At 36.5% G+C, this 26,477-nt stretch overlaps 1 protein-coding gene across 8 annotated transcripts in view; it reads right to left on the minus strand.

Annotated features, from left to right (window-relative positions):
• The window catches only part of KATNA1 (katanin catalytic subunit A1), a 42,614-nt gene that overhangs the window by 1,393 nt on the left and 14,744 nt on the right, over positions 1 to 26,477 (minus strand). For 7 of the 8 annotated variants that reach the window (XM_081294797.1, XM_081294799.1, XM_081294804.1 and 4 more), the window contains 9 exons: positions 25,955 to 26,112; positions 22,712 to 22,762; positions 18,966 to 19,146; positions 10,386 to 10,507; positions 8,758 to 8,863; positions 7,209 to 7,367; positions 2,498 to 2,624; positions 1,227 to 1,361; positions 780 to 906 (listed from right to left, as the gene is read on the minus strand). In XM_081294797.1, the coding sequence (XP_081150923.1) occupies positions 780 to 906; positions 1,227 to 1,361; positions 2,498 to 2,624; positions 7,209 to 7,367; positions 8,758 to 8,863; positions 10,386 to 10,507; positions 18,966 to 19,146; positions 22,712 to 22,762; positions 25,955 to 26,112 (1,166 nt within the window). The remainder of the gene's footprint in view (positions 1 to 779; positions 907 to 1,226; positions 1,362 to 2,497; positions 2,625 to 7,208; positions 7,368 to 8,757; positions 8,864 to 10,385; positions 10,508 to 18,965; positions 19,147 to 22,711; positions 22,763 to 25,954; positions 26,113 to 26,477) is intronic. The other variant, XM_081294798.1, reaches the window with a different exon arrangement.

Below are 26,477 nucleotides of genomic sequence, written 5' to 3' on the forward strand. Positions count from 1 at the left end.
GAGGCGCCTCAGTGAGACCCTATCTCTAAATAAAATACAAAATAGTGCTGGGGATGTGGCTCAGTAGTTGAGTGCCCCTGAGTTCAATTCTGGGTATGTGGCCCCCACAAAAGAAGCATCTGAGCTATAAAATTCAGGATAAAACGTAGCCACATCACCTGGATTAGTCTTTTTTTTTTCTTTTTCTTACTACTGTTCCATCACATTTAGGATATATTCACTGAAAATTAAGACTATTAACTGCACACTTCATGGATATGCCAACTTAATGTATTTCACATCATTTCTCCTATAACAATACAGTGAAGGAATACACCAATAAACTTAATATCCAAGACAATTGCTCAGTTCCTATTTAACCCAAATTGTTCTAACACTAACTTCTTGAACTTGTTCAAAATAGTGGTGGACTCTTCACTGATATACAAGATACCCAAATATCTTAACACCTGCTAACATTAACTTAAAATTTATGACTCTGGGCTGTGGTTGTAGCTCAGTGTTAAGAGCACTTGCCTAGCACCCATGAGGCACAGGGTTTGGTCCTCCACACCACATAATAAATAAAATAAAGGTTTTTTATTTATTTATATGTCCATCTATAACTAAAAATATTTCTTAAAAAATTATGGGGGCTCCCCAGCTCAGATGGAAAAAAAAAAAAACTTACAACTCTAATCTATGTAGACTACAATCTGGGTCTTTATTCCTCATTTATCTTAACACTGTATAGTAACTTTTATAATCACAGAAATTTTTGCTTCCAAAATAATACATACCTGCATACGTTGGTAATGTCTGCACCTGAATAACCTTCCATGTTTTCTGCTATGCTTGCAAGGTTAACATCATCAGCCAATTCCAGCTCACGCAGACTTATTCGTAATAGTTCCTCCCTGCCTTTTGCTAATGGTAGAAAGAAGTTTTAAAATCTAAGCCTTCAACATAAACACAGTGTATTATTTTTTTCTCAAGACTACTTTGATTTGGTTTCTAATTCTTAGGGCTCTTTTGCTTGAAATTTCAAGAGCTGTTCCTCACTGAATTTTTGCTTTCCTAAGTTATCAACACTTCTAGGTTCTAAAAGTAGCCAAACTGGTAATGTAAGGAAAGATAGTATACATTTATCTCTTTGTTAATACCATATTCTAAATTGGGAGGGGGGAACCCTAACAAACTACTGGAGTGTTAACAGGAGCTTTGAGACAAGATTTAAAGGATGATACCTGATGGTAAAGGAATATAGATTCGTTTTTCAAGACGTCGTCTTAAAGCCTCATCTATATCCCAGGGAAAATTAGTAGCTGCTAGAACCATAACCATTTTGGAAGGGTCATCATTTTCAGAAGCACCTCCAACACCTAATAGAAGGGTCAGGAGAGAATAAAAGGACACTAAGTTAGACTATATGAAATAAAGTTAAGCTATTTAAGGATTATCATATTTAGCATAATACAAGGTAGTATGGTTTCACAAAGCTGACTGGTAAGCAGGTGACTATATAATCCAAGGAAAATGAGTTTTTGTAAAAGTATGCAAAAATATAACTTGGAATAGATTATAATCAAAAGATTAGCTCAGTTCAATTACCTATCAATTAGAAACTCTCAAAATCATATATACCCTAAGGCCAATTTATCTGTACTTATTTCTATTTCAATTTCATGGTCAAGAATAAGACATTAGGGGGCTGGGGATGTGGCTCAAGCGGTAGCGCGCTCGCCTGGCATGCGTGCGGCCCGGGTTCGATCCTCAGCACCACATACAAACAAAGATGTTGTGTCCACCGAAAACTAAATATTAAAAAATTCTTGAAAAAAAAAAATAAGACATTAGCATATATTCTAAAAGGGTATCTTGTAGATGGCCATTATTTTTCCTTCCTTACTTTTTGGTAATTGGGATAAAACCAAGTGACACTGTATAAGTGAACCATGTTCCCAGCTCCACTCCCTTTTAAAGACAGGGTCTTATGAATTGCCCAGGCTAGGCCTCCTGCCTCAGCCTCTCCGGTCACTGGAGTGTGCCACCACTCCTGGCAGTGGCTGTTATTTCTGACAAGTCACCATTGCCACTGTATCAAATGTACTGCTATCAATCTCTAGGCAGTATTTACCAGCCCCCTAGGGTCCACCTGGCATTAGGAACACCAGTTAAAAAGAGATGCACCCTGGCTGGGTGCAGTGGCACATACCTGTAATCCCAGTGACTTGGAGGCTGAGGCAGGAAGATTGTGAGTTGTAGCCTTAGCAACTTAGCAGGACCCTAAGCAACTCATGAAGACCCTGTCTCTAATAAAATAAAAAAAAGGGCTGGGCATGTGGCTCAGTGGTTAATTGCCCCTGGGTTCAATCCCTGGTATTGCCCCGCCCCCTACCAAAAATATTATGCACTGTGATTAAAAAGTTAGCGCTATGGGTAGAGCCAGATCCATTGGAGCTGGAGACAACTGGTATCCTCCCACCTTGAGTTAATTCATGCAGAGACATATATCTACCATCCATTTGAACCAGCAGCTCTGCTTTCACCCTTCTGCTTGCTTCATGCTCTTCAGAAGTCCCTCTTCGACTACAAATGGAATCTATCTCATCAATAAATATGGTGGCTGGAGAATAAAATCGAGCCTAAAGAAGAAACCATTTGACAAGTTTTTATTTCACTTAAAAATAATCGACAGGTTAGCAATTAGAAAATGTCTGAAGAGGCTGCCATACTGTGTACTTTTTCCTCTTGCCCTAATATTGGGGGAAGAAGATAGAATCAAAACTAAAATAGACAAACATGTGCAGACTTACATATTTAAATATGACAATAATACAATTGGTTACATATGTTTGAGTGGCATACAGGATTATACCATACACTACAACAGTATGAGTAACTATCATGGGGAAACATGTTACAGACATTGGTGCTCTAAAGTTATTGAAAAATTTGGTTATGGAGAACTACTACTTTAAATAAAATCATTTATTAGAGTTCCTCTAAGAAATTTTAGTTAAACTGACCCTTTTTAAACTGACCCTTGTCTCAGTGGCCGAGTACCCCTGACTTGAATCCCTGGTATCAAAAAAAAAAAATTATTTTGAGAAAGAGTCTTGCTAAATTGCCCAGGGTGTCCTTGAACTTCTGGTTCTTCTGCCTCAGCCTTCCAAATAGCTGGATTACAGAGGTGTACCACCATGCCTACCTTATCTTAATCTCTTCAGATGTTAAGTAGAATAATAGTTAATTTGCATATTTCAGTATAAATGGAATGATATAATATATGGACTTTCATGTCTTTTTTCACTTAGCATCATGTTTTCAAGGTTCATGTATATTGTAGGATGTACAGTACTATATTGCTTTTTATTGCTGATTAGTACACATTTCTTCCTCAAAATAACAGGGAAGATTAATCTTGATCCACTAAATAGGTCTTAGTCAAGTATTAAGCTATGACTCAATGGTATCTAAAACTTAGAGACTGAAGATGTAATTTATTACAATTTATTACAGTTTATGATTAATCATTATTCAAACCAAATGCTCAAATTAATATAATCATTGCACAAGAATATTTGAACCTAAAATGACGACCAAAGTTTCTAGAAAAAAATTTGGATAAACAAAACAGCATTTTAAAGTTTTCTCTAGGTTGGGACTGTGGCTCAGTGGTAGAGCACTCGCCTCATATGTGCAAGGCCCTGGGTTCGATCCTCAGCACCACGTAAAAATAAGTAAATAAAAAAAAAAAAAGGTATTGTGTCCAACTACAACTAAAAAATAAATATTAAAAAAAAAGTTTTCTCTAAAAATAGTACCCAGTGGACTGACCTGTGGACATTACAAACTTGAACATGCAATCATCCTGAGTCTATCAATTCTCTGAACCGTGAAGCTATGATTTAGTATTCTCTAAGAGGCAACTAATCATGTTGAAGATACTTGCTCCAAAGCATGGATTTTGTTTTAGTTTGTTCATCTGCAAAACCCAAATATTTAAATTCCACTGTATTTTCTAATTAGATATTTGAAATTCTAAGTCTTTAATTCCCTACAAAGGTTTAATTTCATTTTTAACAAAGTCATTATTTGAGCTTTCAGTACTATGTATAGAATCTTTGTGTTTCTTTTCGAGAAGTGGAGAGAGAATGAACTTTTCCTCATTAAAGTACCCCCCAAAATTCACAAGATTATAGATAGGAACCATCTACCAACAAAACATACATTAACAAAAATTAAATTTCAACCCATTTACTGCCACACCAAGCAGAAGTTATAAGAATCAGTTTACTGAATCTCAATTACTAAGGGTATGCAGAAGGGTCTGACTTCAAGCAGAGGCTATGTGCCCGCCACGTTGGTTTTGGTTGACCTGTGAAAGTGCTGTAGAGATATTTTCAAATATTCTGCCTGCACAGCATTAAGAGGAGTCTCCCTTCCATTTGGAGAACACTGCTGTTTCATATGCCACTACTTCTAAAGAGGCTTCTGAGGATGATTCAGGCGTAGCCAATCAGATCACTTTAATTCTCTGACCAAAGATAATAGTTTCAGGCCTGGACACATGACTCAAAACAGTCCAAATATTTATCATGGCACTTCTGCCTGAATAACTGGAAATAAGTTATTTCTCTGGGACTACCATAAGGACATTAAGAAGAAGGTGTAAGCTTCTGATGGCCATTTTAATTACATCATTGGGACTGACTAAAGTGAAAGCCAACCCAGAGGTTTCAAGATCTAAGAAAAAGATTCATAAGAATTATCAGATTTAGTGGCTCTTGTTAGTCTAATAATCTAAAAGCAATTTTTGAAAATTACCAGTTACATGATTCTATATATTATTATTCTTATTTAAATCATCTAATTGAGTTTCTGACAACTGAATATAAAAGTTCTTGACAACACTACAAAAATTATACAATTACTTTTGTGTGTATTTCAAATCTGGCATTTTCACCAAATTTAAGCAGTCTTATTTAAAATACAGGCTTTGAGAGTTGCTTAACATTTTCTGGGGAGGACACATTAACAGAGGTGTCATGTGTAGCAAGTCAGAACCAAGATAGAGGAAGTTTAGTTTTATTTACTCCTTCAGAAAATGAGGCCATGATAATAGGGAAAAAAATATCTGGTGGGCTGGGGATGTGGCTCAAGCGGTAGCGCGCTCGCCTAGCATGCGTGCGGCCCGGGTTCGATCCTCAGCCCCACATACAAACTAAGATGTTGTGTCTGCCGAGAACTAAAAAATAAATATTAAAAATTCTCTCTCTCTCTCGCCTCTCTCACTCTCTCTTAAAAAAAAAAAAAATATCTGGTGTCAGCAAATGCCCCCTAACCAGGGCAGAAGCTCCAAACTGTAGGCACTGGTTTGTGACTGAGCCAGTGATCAAGTGGGCAACTCAACAACACATTCCATATTCGAGGAAACTTATTTAACAATGGTTAAGATTTTCCCAAGCAAGTCCAGGGAAGCCAGTAAAAAATAATGTTTTTTGATAACGCCTTCTAAATCTCACTATAAAAAATAATGTAGGGCCACCAGTGAAACTCTACATCCTGTACAAACACAGTGGGATCCTAATTAGAATAAATTAAACTCCATGTACTTATAATGTCAAAATACACTCTACTGTAATGTCTATCTAAAGAGAACAAATTTTAAAAGTAAATAAAATTTTTAAAAAGGAAATAAACTTTTTCTTATTAAAAAAATAAATAAAAAACATAGGGCTGGAAGTAGAGCCCATGCTTATTAGCATGCACAAGACCCTGAGTTCAAGAAAAAGCAAATTAACACTTAGTAAGAGCATACTCCCACAGAAGAAAATAGCTTTATTTCATACCCAGTCCTTTTCAAAATTTTTTATTTTGAGACAGGGTCTTGCTAAGTTGCTGAGGCTGGCCTTGAACTTGCATTCCTCTTGCCTCAGCCTCCTATACACTGGGATTACAGGTGTGTGTGCCAAACCTGGCAGAAAATAGTTTTCTTTAATATAAAATCTTATATTAGAAACTATACCAAATAATCTTAAACAGTAACAATGATTTATATTGAGCCCTTATGAATCAGGCTTTTAATTAAGTAATTTATATTCATTAACAGGTTTTACCCTAACATTACAGAGGTAGGTTTTATGTTAATATCGTCTTATAGATAAAACAACCAAGGATCAGAAAAGGGCAGGAATTTGAACCCAGGCCACCTGATTATGAAGACTCCACATTTCATTCTATTTAATTAACTTTTTTTTTTCCCAAAAAGACCAAGTTATTCCAGAATATTAGCAATATACTTTTTTTCTTCAAGCAATACACAAGCAATTTTTTCAAAATGATTGAAGAGATTTCAATTAGATACCTGTTGTGCTATGGACTATTAATAAGCCATTAATTTGCCTGCTGGCTTATGACTTGTCCAAGAGGAAGGAGAAAGCAAATGAAAATTAAAAGAAAACTTTTCAAAAAATGGGTAAACTAAAATTGTGAACACTTTAGTTTGCTTGTTCACTTTGGAACTTAGGAAGGAAGATTTGATATATTAGTAAGGCCACCTCATGTTTTGTCCACTATGATCAAGAATTCATGTCTTTGTCACTATCTATACAATAATATAACTCTGTCCTAATACATAATATATAAGTAAGACTGAAGTAATCAATGAAGCTTAACAAGTCTGAAGTATAAAAAGCTGCTGAATTCATCTAAACACTAAAAGAACTTGTCAACTTATATTTCACTACTGGCACTCACATTTGTCAGGGTGGAATAAAGAAAAAGCAACTCAGAATAATAAGAAAAGTACTTTATCCAAAGATTGGGTCATTAAATTCAAGGTATTTGGTATAGTTAATAGACTAGAGGTGATTTAAATTCTATAGCTTAAGATTCTCACCTTTTGTCATATCATATGACATGACATTTATCATATCATAACTAAGCCTACTGATTTTAAAAATTTCAGACTCCTATAGCAGATCAGTAATGTTGATCGCATAATGTGAGCAAGCCCATAAATTAACAGATGTGGTTCTAGTTCTGGAGAAAGCAGACAAAATGAAACTCAAGGTACTCATGTTTGTAAAGGATGATACCCACAGGATGATGACTGAACAGAATGTCATCCTGCCTACTTAATCTACACACTAGAGACAGTTACAACTCACTTCCTCTCCTTTTAGAGGTAAAGAGTGAATCATTATTGGAGCTGTCTCATTTACCATTTCAAACAGAAGACGAACAAGCTTCTCAGACTCTCCTCTGTATTTGGAAGTCAGAGTTGATGAAGAGACATTGAAGAATGTTGTCTTGCACTCTGTAGCTACTGCTTTAGCAAGAAGGGTCTTTCCTGTGCCAGGCGGGCCAACCATCAATACTCCCTGTTGGAAAGATTATAACATTAAGCAAAGGATTTATCTGGCTTTGTTCTTTTTCTTTTATTGCTTTGTTTTTGAGGTGGGTTATTCCTCTGTTGCCAAGAGTTGGCCTCAAACTCCTGGGCTCAAGCTGGGACTACAGGTGTGAATCAATTCATTACTAAGTATCAAATTTCAACCAATTTATATGTTAAAATAAAGGGACAAACACAAAAATAAATAGGATATTTTACCTTAGACTTACTTTATCCATTACCAAAAAAAAAAAAAAAAAAAGTAACCACATTATTAAACACTTGGACTCAGAGATAAGGAAAAATAGTTTATAACAACATCTGGGCATATTTCCTAGTCTATTTACTCAGACACATTAGGTTATTCTTTTTGCACAGTTTACTTGAATATACGTATAATTACAACATACATAACTAAAATATGTATAATATGAATTTTGCATCTTGTTTGTCACTTAACATTTAAAGGACTTTTAAAAATAATAGTGTTATTACCAACTAGCATATTTTCAAAATCTAAGACTTCTTTTTTTTTTTTGGTTCCAGGGGTTGAACTCGGGGGCACTTGACCACTGAGCCACACCCCCAGCCCTATTTTGTATTCTATTTAGAGACAGGGTCTCACTGAGTTGCTTAGCACCTCGCTTTTGCTAAGGCTGGCTTTGAACTCGAGATCCTCCTGCCTCAGCCTTCTGAGCCACTGGGATTATAGGCATGTGCCATGGCACCCAGCCTTAAGAGTTTCTTGATAGTTTCTTTTTTATATCGGCCCATAACTGTGAAAGTGCTCAACAGATACAGATATTTCTCAATTTCTTAATATTGTTATGCAATATGACAAATGAAATGGGAGTATTTTGTATGAGCTGACTAGGCCATATTTGCAAATATAAGACCATCCTAAATTTGCCATGTATACAGTTTCTGAAATAATACCTGTTTCTTACTCTAGGAACCATTTTTTTTTTTTTTTTTTTTTTTTTTGGTGCTACTAGGAATTGAACCCAGGGGTACTTAAGTATGAAGTCATATCCCCAGCCCTTTTTTTTTTTTTTTTTAAATTTTGAGACAGGGTCAAGCTAAGTTGCTTAGGGCCTTGCTAAATTGGTAAGGCTGGTTTTGATTTGTGATGTTCCTGCCTTAGCTTCCCAAATGGCTGTGATTACAGACCATGTAACACCATGCCCAGCTTACTCTAGAAATCTTGCAATAGGTTTTGGTTTAAACACAATTTTGAATAACAGAATACATACTTTTTAATCTAAAAATTTCTTTACTCCACTTTCTGTCTCCATTTTCCATAGAGTGCATAAATAGTGACTCTCTACAGCAATGCACTGCCATTTACTTTGATGATACCATACAAATAATAAACTTACTTTCCATGGTCTTCTAATGCCTTTAAAGAATTCTGGCATCCACATTGGTAACACCACAGCTTCTTTCAGCAACTTTTTAGCCTCTACTAAATCAGCAATATCATCCCTGAAAGATATTCATCAACAATTCCTTAGATTATATATTTAACTCTATGTATTAAATCTTGAGAACCACTGACAGCACACAACTTTATACTGCTGACACAATGTTAAGATTCTCTCTGGGCATTAGTGAAATAATACATTGTGATGAGGCCCACCATGCCAATCAGTGTACATAAAATTATCTTTGATTCTTGGCAGAAAAGGTTTTCAGCTGGCCTTTTTAGAATGCTGACCTATAAGCCTCTTAAGTAAACATTTGAGTTGTGTCTCATCTGAAATTCTTGGGACCAGAAATGTTTCAGATTTTGGAATATTTCCATAGACTAACAGTTGAGCATCCTATCTGCAAACTCTGAAATGCTCCAAAATCTAATACCCTGGGGGTTTTTTGTTGTTGTTTTTTGGTACCAGGGATTGAACTCAGGGGTACTCAACCACCGAGTCACATCCATGCCCTGATTTTGTATTTTTTATTTAGAGAGAGGGTCTCACTGAGTTGCTTGGTGCCTCGCTTTTGCTGAGGCTGGCTTTGAACTATCTCTCAATCTTCCTCCCTCAGCCTCCTGAGCTGTGGGGATTACAGGCATGCACCAAAGATCCAGGCCAAAATTCAAAACATTTTGAGGGTCATATCTATGCTCAAAAGGTTCTGGATTATTTCAGATTTTTTATTTTCAGATTAGGGATGTTCAACCTGTATTATCATGCTGTATCATTTTAAAATCCTGCTTTTATGATGCTCACTCCATAACCCTCCCACCCTGATTTAGAAACAATGAGCTCATTAAACAACAATATAAAGAATAAAAGGGGCATAAAGCAGAGATAGGATATAATACTGTTGCTTTACCTCCAACTCCATTAAAAGGTAGAATCCACAGTTAAAGAGTATCATAAAAATTACTATGAAGAACCCCTACCACTACTACTGATACACATATCAATTTTATTATGAAAATGAATTTAGACTGTATAAATATCAAATACCAAAAAATTTTAAGTAGTACACAAAACCATACCTAATAATCATTAAGGTTTTAAAGGGAAATATATAACAGAATATGCCTAGCTTTGTTGTTTTGAAAATGGGCTTTAAGTATGCATTGTGATAGATTATAGATTTTTGATTAGAAATAATACTAATAAAGGTGATAACTACTGTTTGAGTAAAAGGACACAAAAGCAACATTTATCAAATGCTCTAGGTAAGCAAGATACATACATAAAAATCACTAGAGGATGTCCCCAAAGAAGATGAAATTTCTATGATCTTATTCTCATTTTATACATAATTATTAATTTAAAAAATCTTAAATTGGTACAACGTGGGTCCAAGTGAAGTGCTTTATTAAGTGTCCGACTTATACTGTATCTACTCTGGTTCTGTCCTACAGAACAAGAACAGGTAATAGTACATGATCACCTTTGCTCCATCAAAAAGCATCATTAGCACCTAATGGTCTTAATTTTTCTTTGTTCTTTTTTAATAGCACCTAATTATCTTATTGTGAGATGTGACTTACCATCGAACATTAGGGTTCTGAGAAATTATGTCTCTTTCCAAAGCTTCTACTAAGTCCTTATCATATCCAGTACTATCAAATTTATTTGTCTCTGGTTCTGTAACAGCAGCAGGTGACTTGTTCTACAACAAGAGAAAAAGAAAAAAGCTTTTTATTGAAAGATTTGTTTCTGTGAGTCAGAAACAAAGGTGGAATTCGAATTCAAATGATATTCTTTCTTGTTTCTTTTTTAGTACTGGGGATTGAACCAAGGGGCACTTTACCACTGAACTATATCCCCAGCCCTTTTTTGTTATTTATTATTTTGAGAAAGAGTCTAACTTAGTTGCTCAGGCCCTTGCTAAGTTGCTGAGGCTGGCTTTAAACTTGTGATCCTTCTGCCTCTGCTTCTTGAGCAGTTTGGATTATAGGTATGTGCTACTGGGCCCAGCTAGAAGGTACTTTCTGGTTCTCTTCCTTTTCTCCCATACTGTGCTGACAAAGCACAATAAATTTGAACTAAGCTACATCCCCAGACATTTGTATTTTTTTTTACTTTGAGAAAGTGTCTTCACGGGCTGGGATTGTGGCTCAGCGGTAGAGCTCTCGCTAAGCACGGGCGGGACCCGAGTTCGATTCTCAGCAACACATAAAAATAAAGGCATTGTGCTGTGTCCATCTAAAAAAAAGATTCTCTCTCTCTTTCTCTCTTTAAAAAAAAGAAAGAAAGAAAGTGTCTTCATCATAAATTGCTGTTGCTAGCCTCCATCTTGTGATCCTCCTGTCTCAGCCTCCGAAGGACCTGGGATTACAAGCATGTGCCATCACATGCTTTCATGGTATTTTATTTCATTAGTTGAACTAGTGTGATCTCCTTTAAGTACACATTAGTTCAATAATTTGCTCTAAGTGAAAATCCTAATCAGTAGGAGATGAGAAAAAATAAACAGTAGAAGGATTAAAAAGAACCTGGACTCTTTCTGTCTCAAATTAAAGCTGAAGATGAAAGCTAGGTACAGTAGTGTGTGTCTGTAGTCCCAGTTGAGATGGGAAGATTGATTGCACCCAGGAGTTCCAGACCAGCCTCAGCAACACAGGGAGACCAGGTTTAAAAAAAAAAAAAAAAGTAGCCAGGCATGTGGCCAATACCTGTAATCCCAGCAACTCCAGAGTCTGAGGCAGGAGAATTGAAAGTTCAAAGCCAGCCTTAGTGAGGCACTAAGCAACTCAGTGAGACCCCATCTCTAATTAAAATGTAGAATCAGGCTGGGGATGTGGCTCAGTGGTTGAATCCCCCTGTGTTCAATCCCTGGTACACCCCTTCCCCTGAAATGACACAAATGACAGCTATTTGGGGGGGCCTCAGGATGTATCTCTGTGGTAGAGTGTGTGCCTGGCATGCATGAGGCTCTGTGTTGACTCCCAAGTCTGGGGTGGGGTGGGTGGGGGAAGCTGGATTCTCATTTCCAGAAAATGGAGCAGATGTACTTCTCACTATTCCTTCCACTGAGCAGAACTAACCCCCTTGGGCATTATATATATAATAAACATAAGAACATTCAAAGGTTGGGAGAATGCAGCAGACCAGCCAGGGAACTTGGACATGGTATGAGTTCCTTGGGATTTCTTTTTCTTTCATATATCTAGACTTGGAGTTGAGAAGCCAGCAACCTGAAAACACCAATATGGACAGAAGTCTGATTTCTGTAACCAAAGAAGCAAGTCAAGAGCTTTAGACAATAACCTTTTTCCACAGAACAGCTGTGGCCCTGTACCGCTCAGGCCAGCAAAGTGGAGAAACTAAGACAATCTCTTGGAAACTTATACTGAAGTACTTCAAACCCCCACTGGATGGCAATAGAGGCCAAGTAAGAAGCTGGACCTTTCATGCACACCAACCAGTAACAACATCCCCCATCTATCACCACCAGTCAGTTGAGACCAGAAAGGAACCTCCACTACATGGCAGTAAGTGAGGCACTGGGTAAGTATCAGAGGAGGACATAAGGAGAATCATGGTGAGATCACCCAACCACAGTGTCACTGGAAGTCATGGGGAGGATTTCTAACAGCTCAGCAACAGTAAGAACCTTGCTCCTAACTCAGGGTCAAAAGACGCCTGCCAGGGAATCTGGACTTCTGCTTCCTCCTAGCAGCACTGGTACCCCTACTGTTCCTCTGAGACCAGTGTTAGACAGCAAAACAGGTTTAAATTCTGTCTCATAATAATATGCAAATAGCCAGGTTTTAATAGAAAAATCACTCTTACCAAGAACCATGAAGATTTCAAACTAATGGGGGGAAAAAAAAGACAACAGATGCCAACACCAAAATGACACACATGTTTTCTGACAGGGGCTGAGGCTGTAGTTCAGTGGTAAAGCGCTGGCCTAGCATATGTGAGGCACTGGGTTCGATCCTCAGCACCACATAAAAATAAATATACTGTGCGTTCATCTACAACTAAAAAAATATTTTTTAAAAAAAGAGTTTTCTGACAGATTTTAAAGCTTATTAAGTGCTGCAGTAAATAAATAAGAACACATTTGAAACAAAGAGACAAATGCAGAAAGCCTGAGAAATCCAAAAGAAATCCATGCCAACATACCCTATAATTAAACTTTGGAAAACTAATCAAAGAAAAAACTGAAAGCAGTAAAAGAAAATCAACACCTTACCTATACAGAAAAACTATTCCAATGAAAGCACATTTCTTAGAAACCAGGGAGGCAAGAATGAAATAGTATAATATTTTACAAGTATAAATAAATACTGTCAGCTCAGAATCTTATACCCAGCAATATAACTTATATCCTTCAGAAAGAAAGAGTACATCAAAACACTTTCAGATGAAATAAAGAGACCAAAACTAAAAGAAATATGAAAGGAAAAATATATCAAGGAAGCCTGATAGTCAGAAAGAAGGAAAACATTATAAGCAAGAATATAAGAAGCACAACAGGCACGTTTTGCTATTTTCAGTTTTCTAAATTCTGTGAGAGTTGAAGCAAAAATGATAATACTGCCTGAAGTGGTTCTAAATGTACAGAGAGGGAATAATTGTAAATAGAAAGAGAAATGGAATACAGAGGTAGGATTTCTACATTTCATTCAACTCATGACAACAATGGTAAACCACTACACATTCCATATATACTCACACACATATACATGAAATATCTTGAGCATCCACTAAAAATGCTACACAGAGACAGGCTAAAAACACTCTTGATGAATCAAAATAAAATTCTAAGTTATTTTCAAGTAATCCGGAGAATGCTGGAAAAAAAGAATACAGGGGGAAAAACAATCCCAGAATATCCAGCAAACAAAAATAAAAACGACAGATTTAAGCCCTAGTGTAACAATTACATTAATGAAAGTGATCTAAACACATCAATAAAAAGACAGAGACTGGAATAATAGATTTTAAAACATGATCTCACCATATGCTATAATCTCACCATATGATAACTTATTAAGGTAACACCATCAGACACTTATTCTAATAAAATTATATAAGCAAGTTGGAGGCAGAGGAAGAAAAAAATAGGTATCAGGGAAACACTAATCAAATGAAAGCAGTCATGACTATTTTTTAATATCAAACAAACTTCAGAACCAAGAAAATTAACAGAGACAGAAGGGACATTATATGATATAATGAAAAAATTATATAATGATAAAATATAAAAAGGACATTATATATTGAAGACAGAGCAATCCAAACACAAGAGCTGAAAAATTCATGGACAAAAACTGATAGAACTGAAAGAAAGACAAATCCATAATTATAATTGGAGATTTTAATACCCCATCTCTCAACAACTAATAGAACACTAGAGAAGTAGTTTAGAAAATATATAGCAATGCCTATACTCAGCAAAGACAGATAAGAATTTCTCATACTGCTGCTGATTTATGTTTACTTTCTATATATTCTTCTCCTACTCTGCTCCTTAATAAAGAATTAATGGGTGGTCAAAAAAGTATATAAACTGAAGGTTAAAATACTTTAACCTCCAATCCACAAAACTACAACTATTTTATATTTGTTAAAGGGGCTAAAAGCATGAAATGGAGGAAGTATAGCATCTTCAACAAATGGTGCTGGGAAAACTGGAAATCCATATGCAACAAAATGAAACTGAATCCCTTTCTCTTGCCATGCACAAAAGTTAACTCAAAATGGATCAAGGAGCTTGATATCAAATCAGAGACATGGTGTCTGATACAAGAAAAAGTTGGCTACGATCTACATACTGTGGGGTCGGGCTCCAAATTCCTCAATAGGACACCCATAGCACAAGAGTTAACAACTAGAATCAACAAATGGGACTTACTCAAACTAAAAAGTTTTTTTCTCAGCAAAAGAAACAATAAGAGAGGTAAATAGGGAGCCTACATCCTGGGAACAAATCTTTACTCCTCACACTTCAGATAGAGCCCTAATATCCAGAGTATATAAAGAACTCAAAAAATTAGATAATAAGATAACAAATAACCCAATCAACAAATGGGCCAAGGACCTGAACAGACACTTCTCAGAGGAGGACATACAATCAATCAATAAGTACATGAAAAAATGCTCACCATCCCTAGCAGTCAGAGAAATGCAAATCAAAACCACCCTAAGATACCATCTCACTCCAGTAAGATTGGCAGCCATTATGAAGTCAAACAACAACAAGTGCTGGTGAGGATGTGGGGATAAGGGTACACCTGTACATTGCTGGTGGGACTGCAAATTGGTGCAGCCAATTTGGAAAGCAGTATGGAGATTTCTTGGAAAGCTGGGAATGGAACCACCATTTGACCCAGCTATTCCCCTTCTCGGTCTGTTCCCTAAACACCTAAAAAGAGCATGCTACAGGGACACTGCTACATCGATGTTCATAGCAGCACAATTCACGATAGCAAGATTGTGGAACCAACCTAGATGCCCTTCAATAGACGAATGAATAAAAAAAAATGTGGCATTTATACACAATGGAGTATTACTCTGCATTAAAAAATGACAAAATCATAGAATTTGCAGGGAAATGGATGGCATTAGAACAGATTATGCTAAGTGAAGCTAGCCAATCCCTAAAAAACAAATGCCAAATGTTTTCTTTGATATAAGAAGAGTAACTAAGAACAGAATTGGGAGGAAGAGCATGAGAAGAAGATTAACATTAAACAGGGGTGAGAGGTGGGAGGGAAAAGGAAAGAGAAGGGAAATTGCATGGAAATGCAAGGAGACCCTCAGGGTTATACAAAATTACATACAAGAGGAAGTGAGGGGAAAGGGGAAAAAAAAACAAGGGGGAGAAATGAATTACAGTAGATGGGGTAGAGAGAGAAGATGGGAGGGGAGGGGAGGGGAGAGGAGGGGGGATAGTAGAAGATAGGAAAGGCAGCAGAAGACAACAGACACTAGTATAGCAATATGTAAAACAGTGGATGTGTAACCCATGTGATGCTGCAATCTGTATACGGGGTAAAAATGGGAGTTCACAACCCACTTGAATCAAAGTGTGAAATATGATATGTCAAGAACTATGTAATGTTTTGAACAACCAACAATAAAAATTAAAGAAAAAAAATAAAATACTTTAACCTTTATTTATTTTTCATCAGTAAATACTTTTACTGATGAAAAATAAATAAATGTGTGTGTCGGCGTCGGCATGTGTATCTGTGTGCGTGCACATACACATGAGCGTGTATCTCCCTCTGGGACTTACTTTTGTCCTTTTTTCCCTCCAAGTAATAGGGCTTGAAACCAGGACTTGGTCAAGCAAGAGGTCTACTACTTGCATCTCCAGCTCTTTTTTGTTTTATTTTGAGATAGGGTCTTTCTATTTTCGTCCTATCCTTTTTTGGGGGGGTACTTTTAACTTAATATTTCTACTTCAGTATTTGGATAAATGAAAGAACATTTTGAATGTAGTTATTAACTCCTAAAATATCTCAAGATTCTTTTTAAAAATCCATGCATTAGTAAAACTGTTTAATCCAACAGCAAATATAGTATATTCTCATTTTATCTGAAATATTTGGGGAAATAATAGCTACATTTATTGAGTATTCCCAATGTACTAGAAGAAAGTCATCTCATTTAGTCTCACAAAAACTAGTGCTATTATAATTTCATATCTTGACTGGAGGTGTAGCTCAGTGGCAGAACATGTTCTCAGCATGCACAAAACACTGAGTTCAATCCCCGCATGGAGGAAAGAAAAAAATCAAGGAGAGAAAGAGAAAGATTTTATTTTACATCTGAAGAGATAAACTTAGAAAAACTGATAACTTAAGGTAACACCATCAGAAATAGCAGACTGGAGCTTAAACACAGATCTACCTAAATCCAAAACCCACACTCTTCATCGCCATGCTATATATTCCTGCCTTAACATGCAGATTATATTAAGCTTTTCCCAGCTAATGGATTTGTTGATAGTATTACCTCAGGTTAAATATCATATCTCAGGATATAAAAGTCGATATGAATGTAAGAGGTAGAGGACAATGAGCTCCACAGACCACAGATAGTAGTTACAGGGTTTGGAATCCAATCACTAGACAGGCCAAGACAACTCTGGTATTCATAATGCTTCATAAGACTAGGTTCAATAGCCACCTTTTTCATCTTATTTCTTGTTCAGAAACTAAAACAGAACTACTGTTGCTGGAACTGCAGGAATATAAGACTACAGAAATAATTTCAATACAGGAATCTCAAAGTAACTGACTATCCACATTTATAAAGGTAAGTGACACCCAGAAATTAGCACCTATATATTTATCAACAAAAAGGTGAGACTTTGCTGGTTATTGGATGAAATTTTCATGCAGAATTATAAGGCTAGGTTGAAAATCAGAGAAAGAAATTAAAGCAGAGGGGCTGATTTGATGTTTTGGAAAGGACTGGACAGGAGCAGCACTGAGGACTTCACCTTTTGCTATACAGTGTCTGACTTGCCCAGGTGGTAAAGAGGGGTTCTTTTGGCATAGCAAGCCATATAAGTCACCCTGTGCTTTACAGTCTTGGGCGGGGGATGAGAAGAACAGGTGGAAATAGTGGTGACAGAAATTAAGTTCCTAGATTCCCATATGCTCCTAGACAGGTTAAGCCCTTAAACACTAGTCATTAGCATAAAAATCTTGATTTCTAAATATATTACCCACTAATAGGGCCCAAGACTCCCTTGGAGAAATGAGAATTTCAGGAAAAAGGCAAGGAAAGTACAAGATGAGCCTGAACACCCTATTATGCCAGAAAATAAGGTGCTCAGAGAATGTAGGGTACATGTCAAAAGACATAGGATCTAGTATCAAAGGTCTCCCCCTTCTCAAATCTTAGACAACTTAAGCATCAAAATAATAATGAGGGCTGGGATGGTAAAGCACTTGGCTACCATGTGTGAGGCCCTGGGTTCAATTCCCTGTGGCGGGTGGGGAGGTGTCAGTGTTAAAATAATAATGATAGGAACAGATTACATAAAATGAGAATCCATGTTATATAAAATCCATGCTCTCTCTATTAAACAAGAATCCATGACTCCACATAGGTATAATGAAGAGAAAAAAGACAAAGCTGTTCCTTATAGTAGAATGCTAATTAACTAACATGGGAGAAATAATGGCATTAGAAAGCTATGATTTTGTAATCAGCATGGAAATAGTTTAGTCAAGAATCAAAGTATACTAAAACAAGTGGATGAAATGTTGATGAGAAGGCAAGATATTTACATAGTCTCAAGTGTCTCCTCAGAAATTATTACAAATGTTAAAATAGTAAGCATGTACCAGAAAAAAACTGGAAGATACCACCTTAGTCAAGTGATCCAATTTCTCACCAGTAACAGGACAGACATCCTGTGCTTTATGAGAGAACACAATATCATTCCAGTGGTATGATAATCTAACCATGAGGAAAATCAGACAAACCCAAATGGAGGAACATTACAAAACAAATGACCTGTACTCTTCAAAAATGCCAGTTAAAAAAAAAAAAAAGGCTAAGGAAATGTTCATATTAAAAGATACTACCAAACCAACAAACCATGTATAGTTCTATGTTGGATCCTGACCCAGAGTGTGACAAAGAAGAGCTGTAAATAACTGGCAGTTTCATGAAGGCCTGCAGATTAGATGACAGCACTGTCTCAATGTAATACTTACAGATTTTAGTATTGTACTATGTTTATATAAAACAATGTTCTGATATTTAGGAACTACACTCTAAAATATCAAAAGAGTAAAGAGGCATTATACCAGCAACTCATTATCATATGGTTCAGGAGAAAATATATACAAAGAAAATAAATGAAAAGCAAAAAGGGCAAAGAATTAATAATTGGTAAAATTAGGTAAAAATATATGGAAATTCTTTGTACTATTATTTGCTAGTTTGAAACAATATCAAAATATTCGTTGAATGGTGATTGGGCAAAGTCTCAGACTAGGAGTAGAAGGACAAAGGTTTTATGGTAAACTGATGATTAAAACTTACTAAAATTATGTATAGCCTTCATTTTGTTCTTTTTTGTAAAAGTCTTCATTTTTAAGGTTAAAAAAATAACTCTTTCATTTGTGAAAATCAGTAACATTTACCTTTTCCTCTCTTCCTTTATTCTGTTCTTTCTTTTCACGACAACGAACTGCTTTCCCTCTATCATTGTGAAGATTTTGTGCAGATGGACGGTGAACTCTGACAGTTGTATTTGGGCGGTTACCATGTGGTTTAGGGTCACCATACTGAGGAGACTGGCGTTTTCTAGGTCCTGGTGAGGGTCTAATCAAACAAAATCATTAAAATCATCATCTCCTAGAGTTGGTCCAAATATGAACAAAGAATGTAAGTTAGATTCATGAACTAAAAAAGCCAAGGCAAAAACTGAACACCAAGACAGGACTGAAGAAATCTCAGGATGTTGAAAACTAAAACCTGAAGTTTCAATCTGATACAGCTGCTGTGGTGATTTAATGAGACAAAAGCAGTCCAGTTATATTATAGAAATAATGATGGGGAAAGTAATAGGCATCTCTACTTAAAAAGGACATTGCTATACATAAAATATGATTAAAAATTAGGCTGAGTGCTGGAAACTGAAAAAAGAGCAATTATCAGAGAAGAGAGTTTTATTCAAAAAAAGAAAATAGCACAAATATTGAATTTACATTTATCCACTGGTATATATGCAATTTGTGTCATTTTATTTAAAATAATTGTCATGTTTAATTAATAAAGTTTTAATCATTTTCCCATTTTAAAATACTGGTATAAGCACTAGCTGTGGACAGTTACAGAACTCATGTATGTTTACATCCATCACCTTTATTTCTGTGTCAGAATTTGGACCTGAAATATTTGTTAGGCTCCTACTATGCTCCTAGATTTCACGAGGGCCATTAAAAGGGGGCAAAAAATAAAAAAGGAAGGGGATCCTATCCTCAAATACCTCAGAGCATATTTCAAACAAAAGAAGATATTTAAGTCTAGGCAAATCTACCAGATGTGAAACAAACCCAGTGCCAAAGCAATGGGAACGGCCTCATGATGACAGAAAACAACCTGGGCCTGTAAACACAGGACTTGAACTAGATAGACTAGAGGGAACAACTGCAGACAAGCAAAGAAATAAAAATGAACTCAATCAATGTAAAGGGCTATAAAGAGACAAGCCTGACAGGTAACAGTGTGGATTAAGAGATGGTATTATAGGTAAGGTGGTTTTTTAAGAAGAAGGTCTGAGGGGCTGGGGATGTGGCTCAAGCGGTAGCGCGCTCGCCTCGCATGCGTGCAGCCCGGGTTCGATCCTCAGCACCACATACCAACAAAGATGTTGTGTCTGCCGAAAACTAAAAAATAAACATTAAAATTCTCTCTTTAAAAAAAAAAAAGAAGAAAGTCTGAACTAGTTCAAGACTAATCCTTCTAAAACACTTGCAGTGGATTCACCCAACTGCCAATAACAAGTCACTGAAAAGGTTCAGTTTTAGAAGGTTAGGCTAATACTGAAAAAGAAGTACTGATAAAATGCAAAGTGCAGGGAGATATTTGTAGGTTACAGATGTTAAAAAGACATGAGGGCCTAGCTTAAGGCAGTGGCAGGGAGAGGAGCCTGAGAGATGGCTGAGAAAACAAGCCATCAAATATCCGAGCAGAAGTAAAGGAAAGTGAAAGCACTGAAGCATTCATGTATGTGGCTTGTTTAAGGAAGAAAATGAAAACACAGGCTGACTCATCTATTCTTATTTCTTTTTTTTTTTTTTTTTTTAAAGAGAGAGTGAGAGAGGAGAGAGAGAGAGAGAGAGAATTTTTTAATATTTATTTTTTAGTTCTCGGCGGACACAACATCTTTGTTGGTATGTGGTGCTGAGGATCGAACCCGGGCCGCATGCATGCCAGGCGAGCGCGCTACCGCTTGAGCCACATCCCCAGCCCATCTATTCTTATTTCTACTTGTGAAATTAAAATAAAAAAGTAGAAAAAAGGTTTACTCACAGACATTCACTGCAACTTTATTTATAATAATGAAAAAAGGGAAAACAAGCAATCAGCACATGGTTCACTATGCAGGTTACATCCACTCAGAAGAGTAGCAAACAACCTTTAAAAAGAGGCAGATAAGGGCTGGGGCCGAGGCCGAATGACAGAGTGTTTGTCAAACACATGTGAGGCACTGGGTTCCACCTTCAGCACTACATAAAAATAAATAAAACAAAGGCATTCTGTCCATCTACAACTACAAAAAATTTTTTTAAAAAAGTTTGACATTGCTTGTAAATCACCAATGCTTACCTATGACAAATAAACCACTTAATGTATCTAAGATTAAGTTTCTTCATCAGAAATTTATGTAAAGCAATTAATGCAGTGCCTGGCACATAGTAAATATATAGTGATTGTTGTCTATTAACTTTTCCTTAAGAAGGTACAATGTTGCTGGGTGTGGTGGTGCACACCTGTAATCCCAGACCCTCCAGAGGCTGAGGCAGGAGGATCACAAGGTCAAAGCCCTAAGCAATTTAGTGAGGACCTAAGCAATTTAGTGAGACCCTGTCTCTAATATATTTTTTTAAAAGGCTGGGATGTGGCTCAGTGGTTAAGTGCCTGGCTTCAATCACCATACCAAAATAAATAAATTTAAAAAGGTACAATGTTGTGAATTATGGATGTTACAATTACTACTATGAAAATAAACAATGCATAAAAAAAGAAATAAGCTAGAATGACTGGTTTCTCACTAATTCTATGAATCTTCCTATTTTTCTTTAATGCGCCCACTGTACTTTTTAAAAATTATAAAAGGTAACAGAAAATATAATTTAAATGAAATTGCTTATGAGCAAGGGAAAAGATAGTACATATTCAAAAGATATAAGGAGTCAATAACAGTATTAATACTTTTAACAGAAACTTAAATAGCTAGAATAAATATCCATTAATTGAACTTAAGTACAGGCATATTTTGGTATGGAAATTCTCAAAGTGTGACCCATGGACCTGCTGTATCAGAATCACCTACACTGAGGCTGGGGTTGTGGCTCAAGCAGTAGCGAGCTCCCCTGGCAAGGGTGCGGCCCGGGTTCGATCCTCAGCACCACATACAAAGATGTTGTGTCTGCCGAAAACTAAAATGTAAATAAAATATTTTTTTAAAAAAGATTACAGATCAGGGCTAAGAATATAGCTTAGTCAGTAGAGTGCTTATTAAAAAAAAAAAAAAAAAAAAAAAAAAAAAGAATCACCTACACTTTCCTGGGTCTCACCTGCTATTACATATCAGACTGTCAATGATGCCCCCCAAATCCACATTTTTAATAACTGCCCTCCAGAGACTATCATGTATGCTAGTTTGAGAAGGGCTATTATGGTAGAGTGCCAGCTGTGAAACCATTATTATAAAATGTAATATATCTGGGCTCTAATGCTAGATTCACCAGTTATTAGCTTTATGATATTGGGGAAAAGTTACCTAACCTTGCTGTAGCTCAGTTTTCTCCTGAATTATAGGGAATATATGACTCATTTGGAAGGTTAATTGTGAGAAATAAATAACACAAGAAGCAGCCTAACACAGTACTCAAGAATATTGTGGTTACTCAATATCCAGCACCTATTATTACAAAATACAATCAAAACTTAAAAGTTACAATGACAGAGTGTTCAAACTGAAAACCATCTAAGCCATGCCCTAAATGCAATGTTCTCAAGCCAGTTGGTTAGGGTGCAATCCAACTGTATATTGGGAATCACAGTTTTCCTTCCAGAAAGCCATCACACACTCATACATTTAAATCCACAATACAAATTAGGAAATTTATTGTGTATGTGAAATAGAACTGACATTTACCTGCACATTGTAGAGCACTTGCCTAGCATGTGTGAGGCACTGGGTTCAATCCTCAGCACCACATAAAAATAAATAAGTAAAATAAAGGTTAAAAAAAAGTTCAGGGAAATAATCTATACTTTTTCCAGACCTAATCACTCAAACAAAACAAAAACAAACAAACAAACAAACAAAAAAACAGGCAGTGAAACTAAGCATGACTGGCTATTGAGAACATTTCAGTAACTATCAATTTCATTAATCGTTCATTTGCAGGCACTTGATAGGAAACTGGGGGGAAAATACCAGAAGTAAAGGAAAGTGAAAGCACTGAGCCCATTTATCTTTTATTCTTCCTCCATGAATTAAAAAAGTCACATTTTGCCAAGCACGGTGGTACATGCTACACATGCTTATAATCCCAATGACTTGTGAGGCTGAGGCAAGAGGATCCCAAGTTCAAGGATGGCCTGGGCAACTCAGGGAGACCCTGTCTCAAAATAAAATAGAAAGGGCTGGAGATGTAGTTTAGTGGTAAAGTGCCCCTGAATTCAATCCCCAATATACAGCTAAAGAAGAAGGAAAAAAAAGCCATTTTTCAATTTTAGCCGTACAACTGAATAGCAGTAGTCAAAGAGCTTGTTTGAAAAACACTGTTATATAACCTGCTCCCTCACCTAAGAAAAACCTGAGGGTTGGAAAAGTTCTATCATTTTTCCAAAGCCAGAGATGGTAGCAAAGACAGAAACAGAGCTCAGATATTTCTTCCAGCCCTATTTTCCTTCCTTAAGATAACACTGTCTCCACTAAAGTTCAGCTCATTCACAAAGACTTTTTGTGTTTTTTTGTTTTGGTACCAGGGATTGAACCCAGAGGCCCTTAACCATGGAGCCACATTCCTGGTCCTTTTTACTTTTTATTTTGAGACAGGGCTCCACTAAATTGCTTAGGCCCTTACTAAGCTGCTGAGTCTGCTTTGAACTTGTGATCACTATGCCTCACCCTATCTGCTGGGATTACAGGCATGTGCTACCTTTCCTGACCACGAACGCATATTTTTGACTTATTTCCACCAAAATGTTAATTCTTGAAATAGGTCATAGAGTCACAAGGTACATAATTCAATAATTATAAAAGGACATTTCAGAATGAGGGACATTCTGTCTGTCAGCCACCAGTCTTCCTTTTAGATATGACAAATACTCTCAGCTTTTTTGACTAACTGGTTTCTTTCCTTTTTTTGCAGTATTAAGAATTGAATTCAAGGGTGCTTGATTACCGAGTTACATAGCTAGCCCTTTTAAAATTTTTTGTTTTGAGGTGCAGGGGTTTTGGCTCAGCGGCAGAGTGCTCGTCTACCACATGTGGGACCCTGGGTTCAATCCTCAGCACCACATAAAACTGAATGAATGGAATAAAAATATACCAACTACAACTGTTGCCCAACTACAACTGAAAAACAAATAAATAATAATTTTTGTTTTGAGACGGGGTCTTGATAACTTGTTTCTTGCCTTAGCTTTTTTTTTTTTTACTTTTTTTTTTCTTCAAATCTTTTTTTTTATTGTTGGTCGTTCAAAACATTACATAGTTCTTAATATATCATATTGCACAATTTGATTCAAGTGGGTTATGAACTCCCATTTTTACCCCGTATACAGATTGCTGTATCACATCAGTTACACTTCCATTGATTTACATATTGCCATTCTAGTGTCTGATGTATTCTGCTGTCTATCAAATTCTCTACTATCCCCCCTCCCCTCCCCTCCCCATTTCTCTCTCTACCCCCTCTACTATAAATCCTTTCTCCCACTTGTATTATTCTTCTCTTACCCCTCATTTCCTCTTATATGTAATTTTGTAAAACCCTGAGGATCACCTTCTATTTCCATGCAATTACCCTTCTCACTCCCTTTCCCTCCCACCTCTCATCCCTGTTTAATGTTAATCTTCTTCTCAAGCTCTTTGTCCCTACCCTGTCCTTGGTTACTCCCCTTATATCAAAGCAGTCATTTGGCATTTGTTTTTAAAGGCTTGGCTAGCTTCACTTAGCATAATCTGCTCTAATGCCATCCATTTCCCTCCAAATTCTATGATTTTGTCATTTTTTAATGCAGAGTAATACTCCATTGTGTATAAATGCCACATTTTTTTTTATCCATTCATCTATTGAAGGGCATCTAGGTTGGTTCCACAATCTTGCTATCGTGAATTGTGCTGCTATGAACATCGATGTAGCAGTGTCCCTGTAGCATGCTCTTTTTAGGTGTTTAGGGAACAGACCGAGAAGGGGAATAGCTGGGTCAAATGGTGGTTCCATTCCCAGCTTTCCAAGAAATCTCCATACTGCTTTCCAAATTGGCTGCACCAATTTGCAGTCCCACCAGCAATGTACAGGTGTACCCTTATCCCCACATCCTCACCAGCACTTGTTGTTGTTTGACTTCATAATGGCTGCCAATCTTACTGGAGTGAGATGGTATCTTAGGGTGGTTTTGATTTGCATTTCTCTGACTGCTAGGGATGGTGAGCATTTTTTCATGTACTTATTGATTGATTGTATGTCCTCCTCTGAGAAGTGTCTGTTCAGGTCCTTGGCCCATTTGTTGATTGGGTTATTTGTTATCTTATTATCTAATTTTTTGAGTTCTTTATATACTCTGGATATTAGGGCTCTATCTGAAGTGTGAGGAGTAAAGATTTGTTCCCAGGATGTAGGCTCCCTGTTTACCTCTCTTATTGTTTCTTTTGCTGAGAAAAAACTTTTTAGTTTGAGTAAGTCCCATTTGTTGATTCTAGTTGTTAACTCTTGTGCAATGGGTGTCCTATTGAGGAATTTGGAGCCCGACCCCACAGTATGTAGATCATAGCCAACTTTTTCTTCCTTCTATCAGACACCGTGTCTCTGATTTAATATCAAGCTCCTTGATCCATTTTGAGTTAACTTTTGTGCATGGCGAGAGAAAGGGATTCAGTTTCATTTTGATGCAAATGGATTTCCAGTTTTCCCAGCACCATTTGTTGAAGATGCTATCCTTCCTCCATTGCATGCTTTTAGCCCCTTTATCAAATATAAGATAGTTGTAGTTTTGTGGATTGGTTACTGTGTCCTCTATTCTGTACCATTGGTCCACCCGCCTGTTTTGGTACCAGTACCATGCTGTTTTTGTTACTATTGTGCCTTAGCTTCTTGATATGCGGAGATTATAGGTATGTACCACCACACCCAACTAACTGGTTTCCTAAAAGGTCTCCACTTACCTTCTTTCGACAGGTACAGGCAAGGACCAAACTTCTCCCTCAGAAGCCGGAAGCTCATGCTGTGCAGCTTTCAAGGGAGTGCTGTCTAGTTTAAAGCTCTCTAGTGTTTTCATGATATCCTTCACATGCTTAGCTTCCACATTTATTTCCTGCCAAACCTAGTTTCAAAGAATAACATGTGTTTTAAATTTCTGTAACTAATAAATTATTGCCAAGATTAAAAAGGGCCATTTATTAGAGATAATAGAAATCTCCATTTTGATCAGACATCTAATAAAGCACACTCACATATTCTGTCAAAATTTTAATAGTGGTTCCTTAATTCTGTTTTCAATGGCAAAATTAATTCTGATAAAATGTATTATATATCCTGGGTAAACTGTTACTAATTTACAGTTCTTATTCCAATTGAAAAAATTACAATTTTAAAATGTAACAAATTGAAGTTAACTAATTTTGACATTTGACAAAAATAAAACACTTGCAAGTTGTCCTTTGATAGTTTTTATACCATTTAATTAGC

Source organism: Spermophilus citellus, assembly GCF_964194105.1.
Source record: "Spermophilus citellus genome assembly, chromosome: 5".
Lineage (NCBI taxonomy): Eukaryota > Metazoa > Chordata > Mammalia > Rodentia > Sciuridae > Spermophilus > Spermophilus citellus.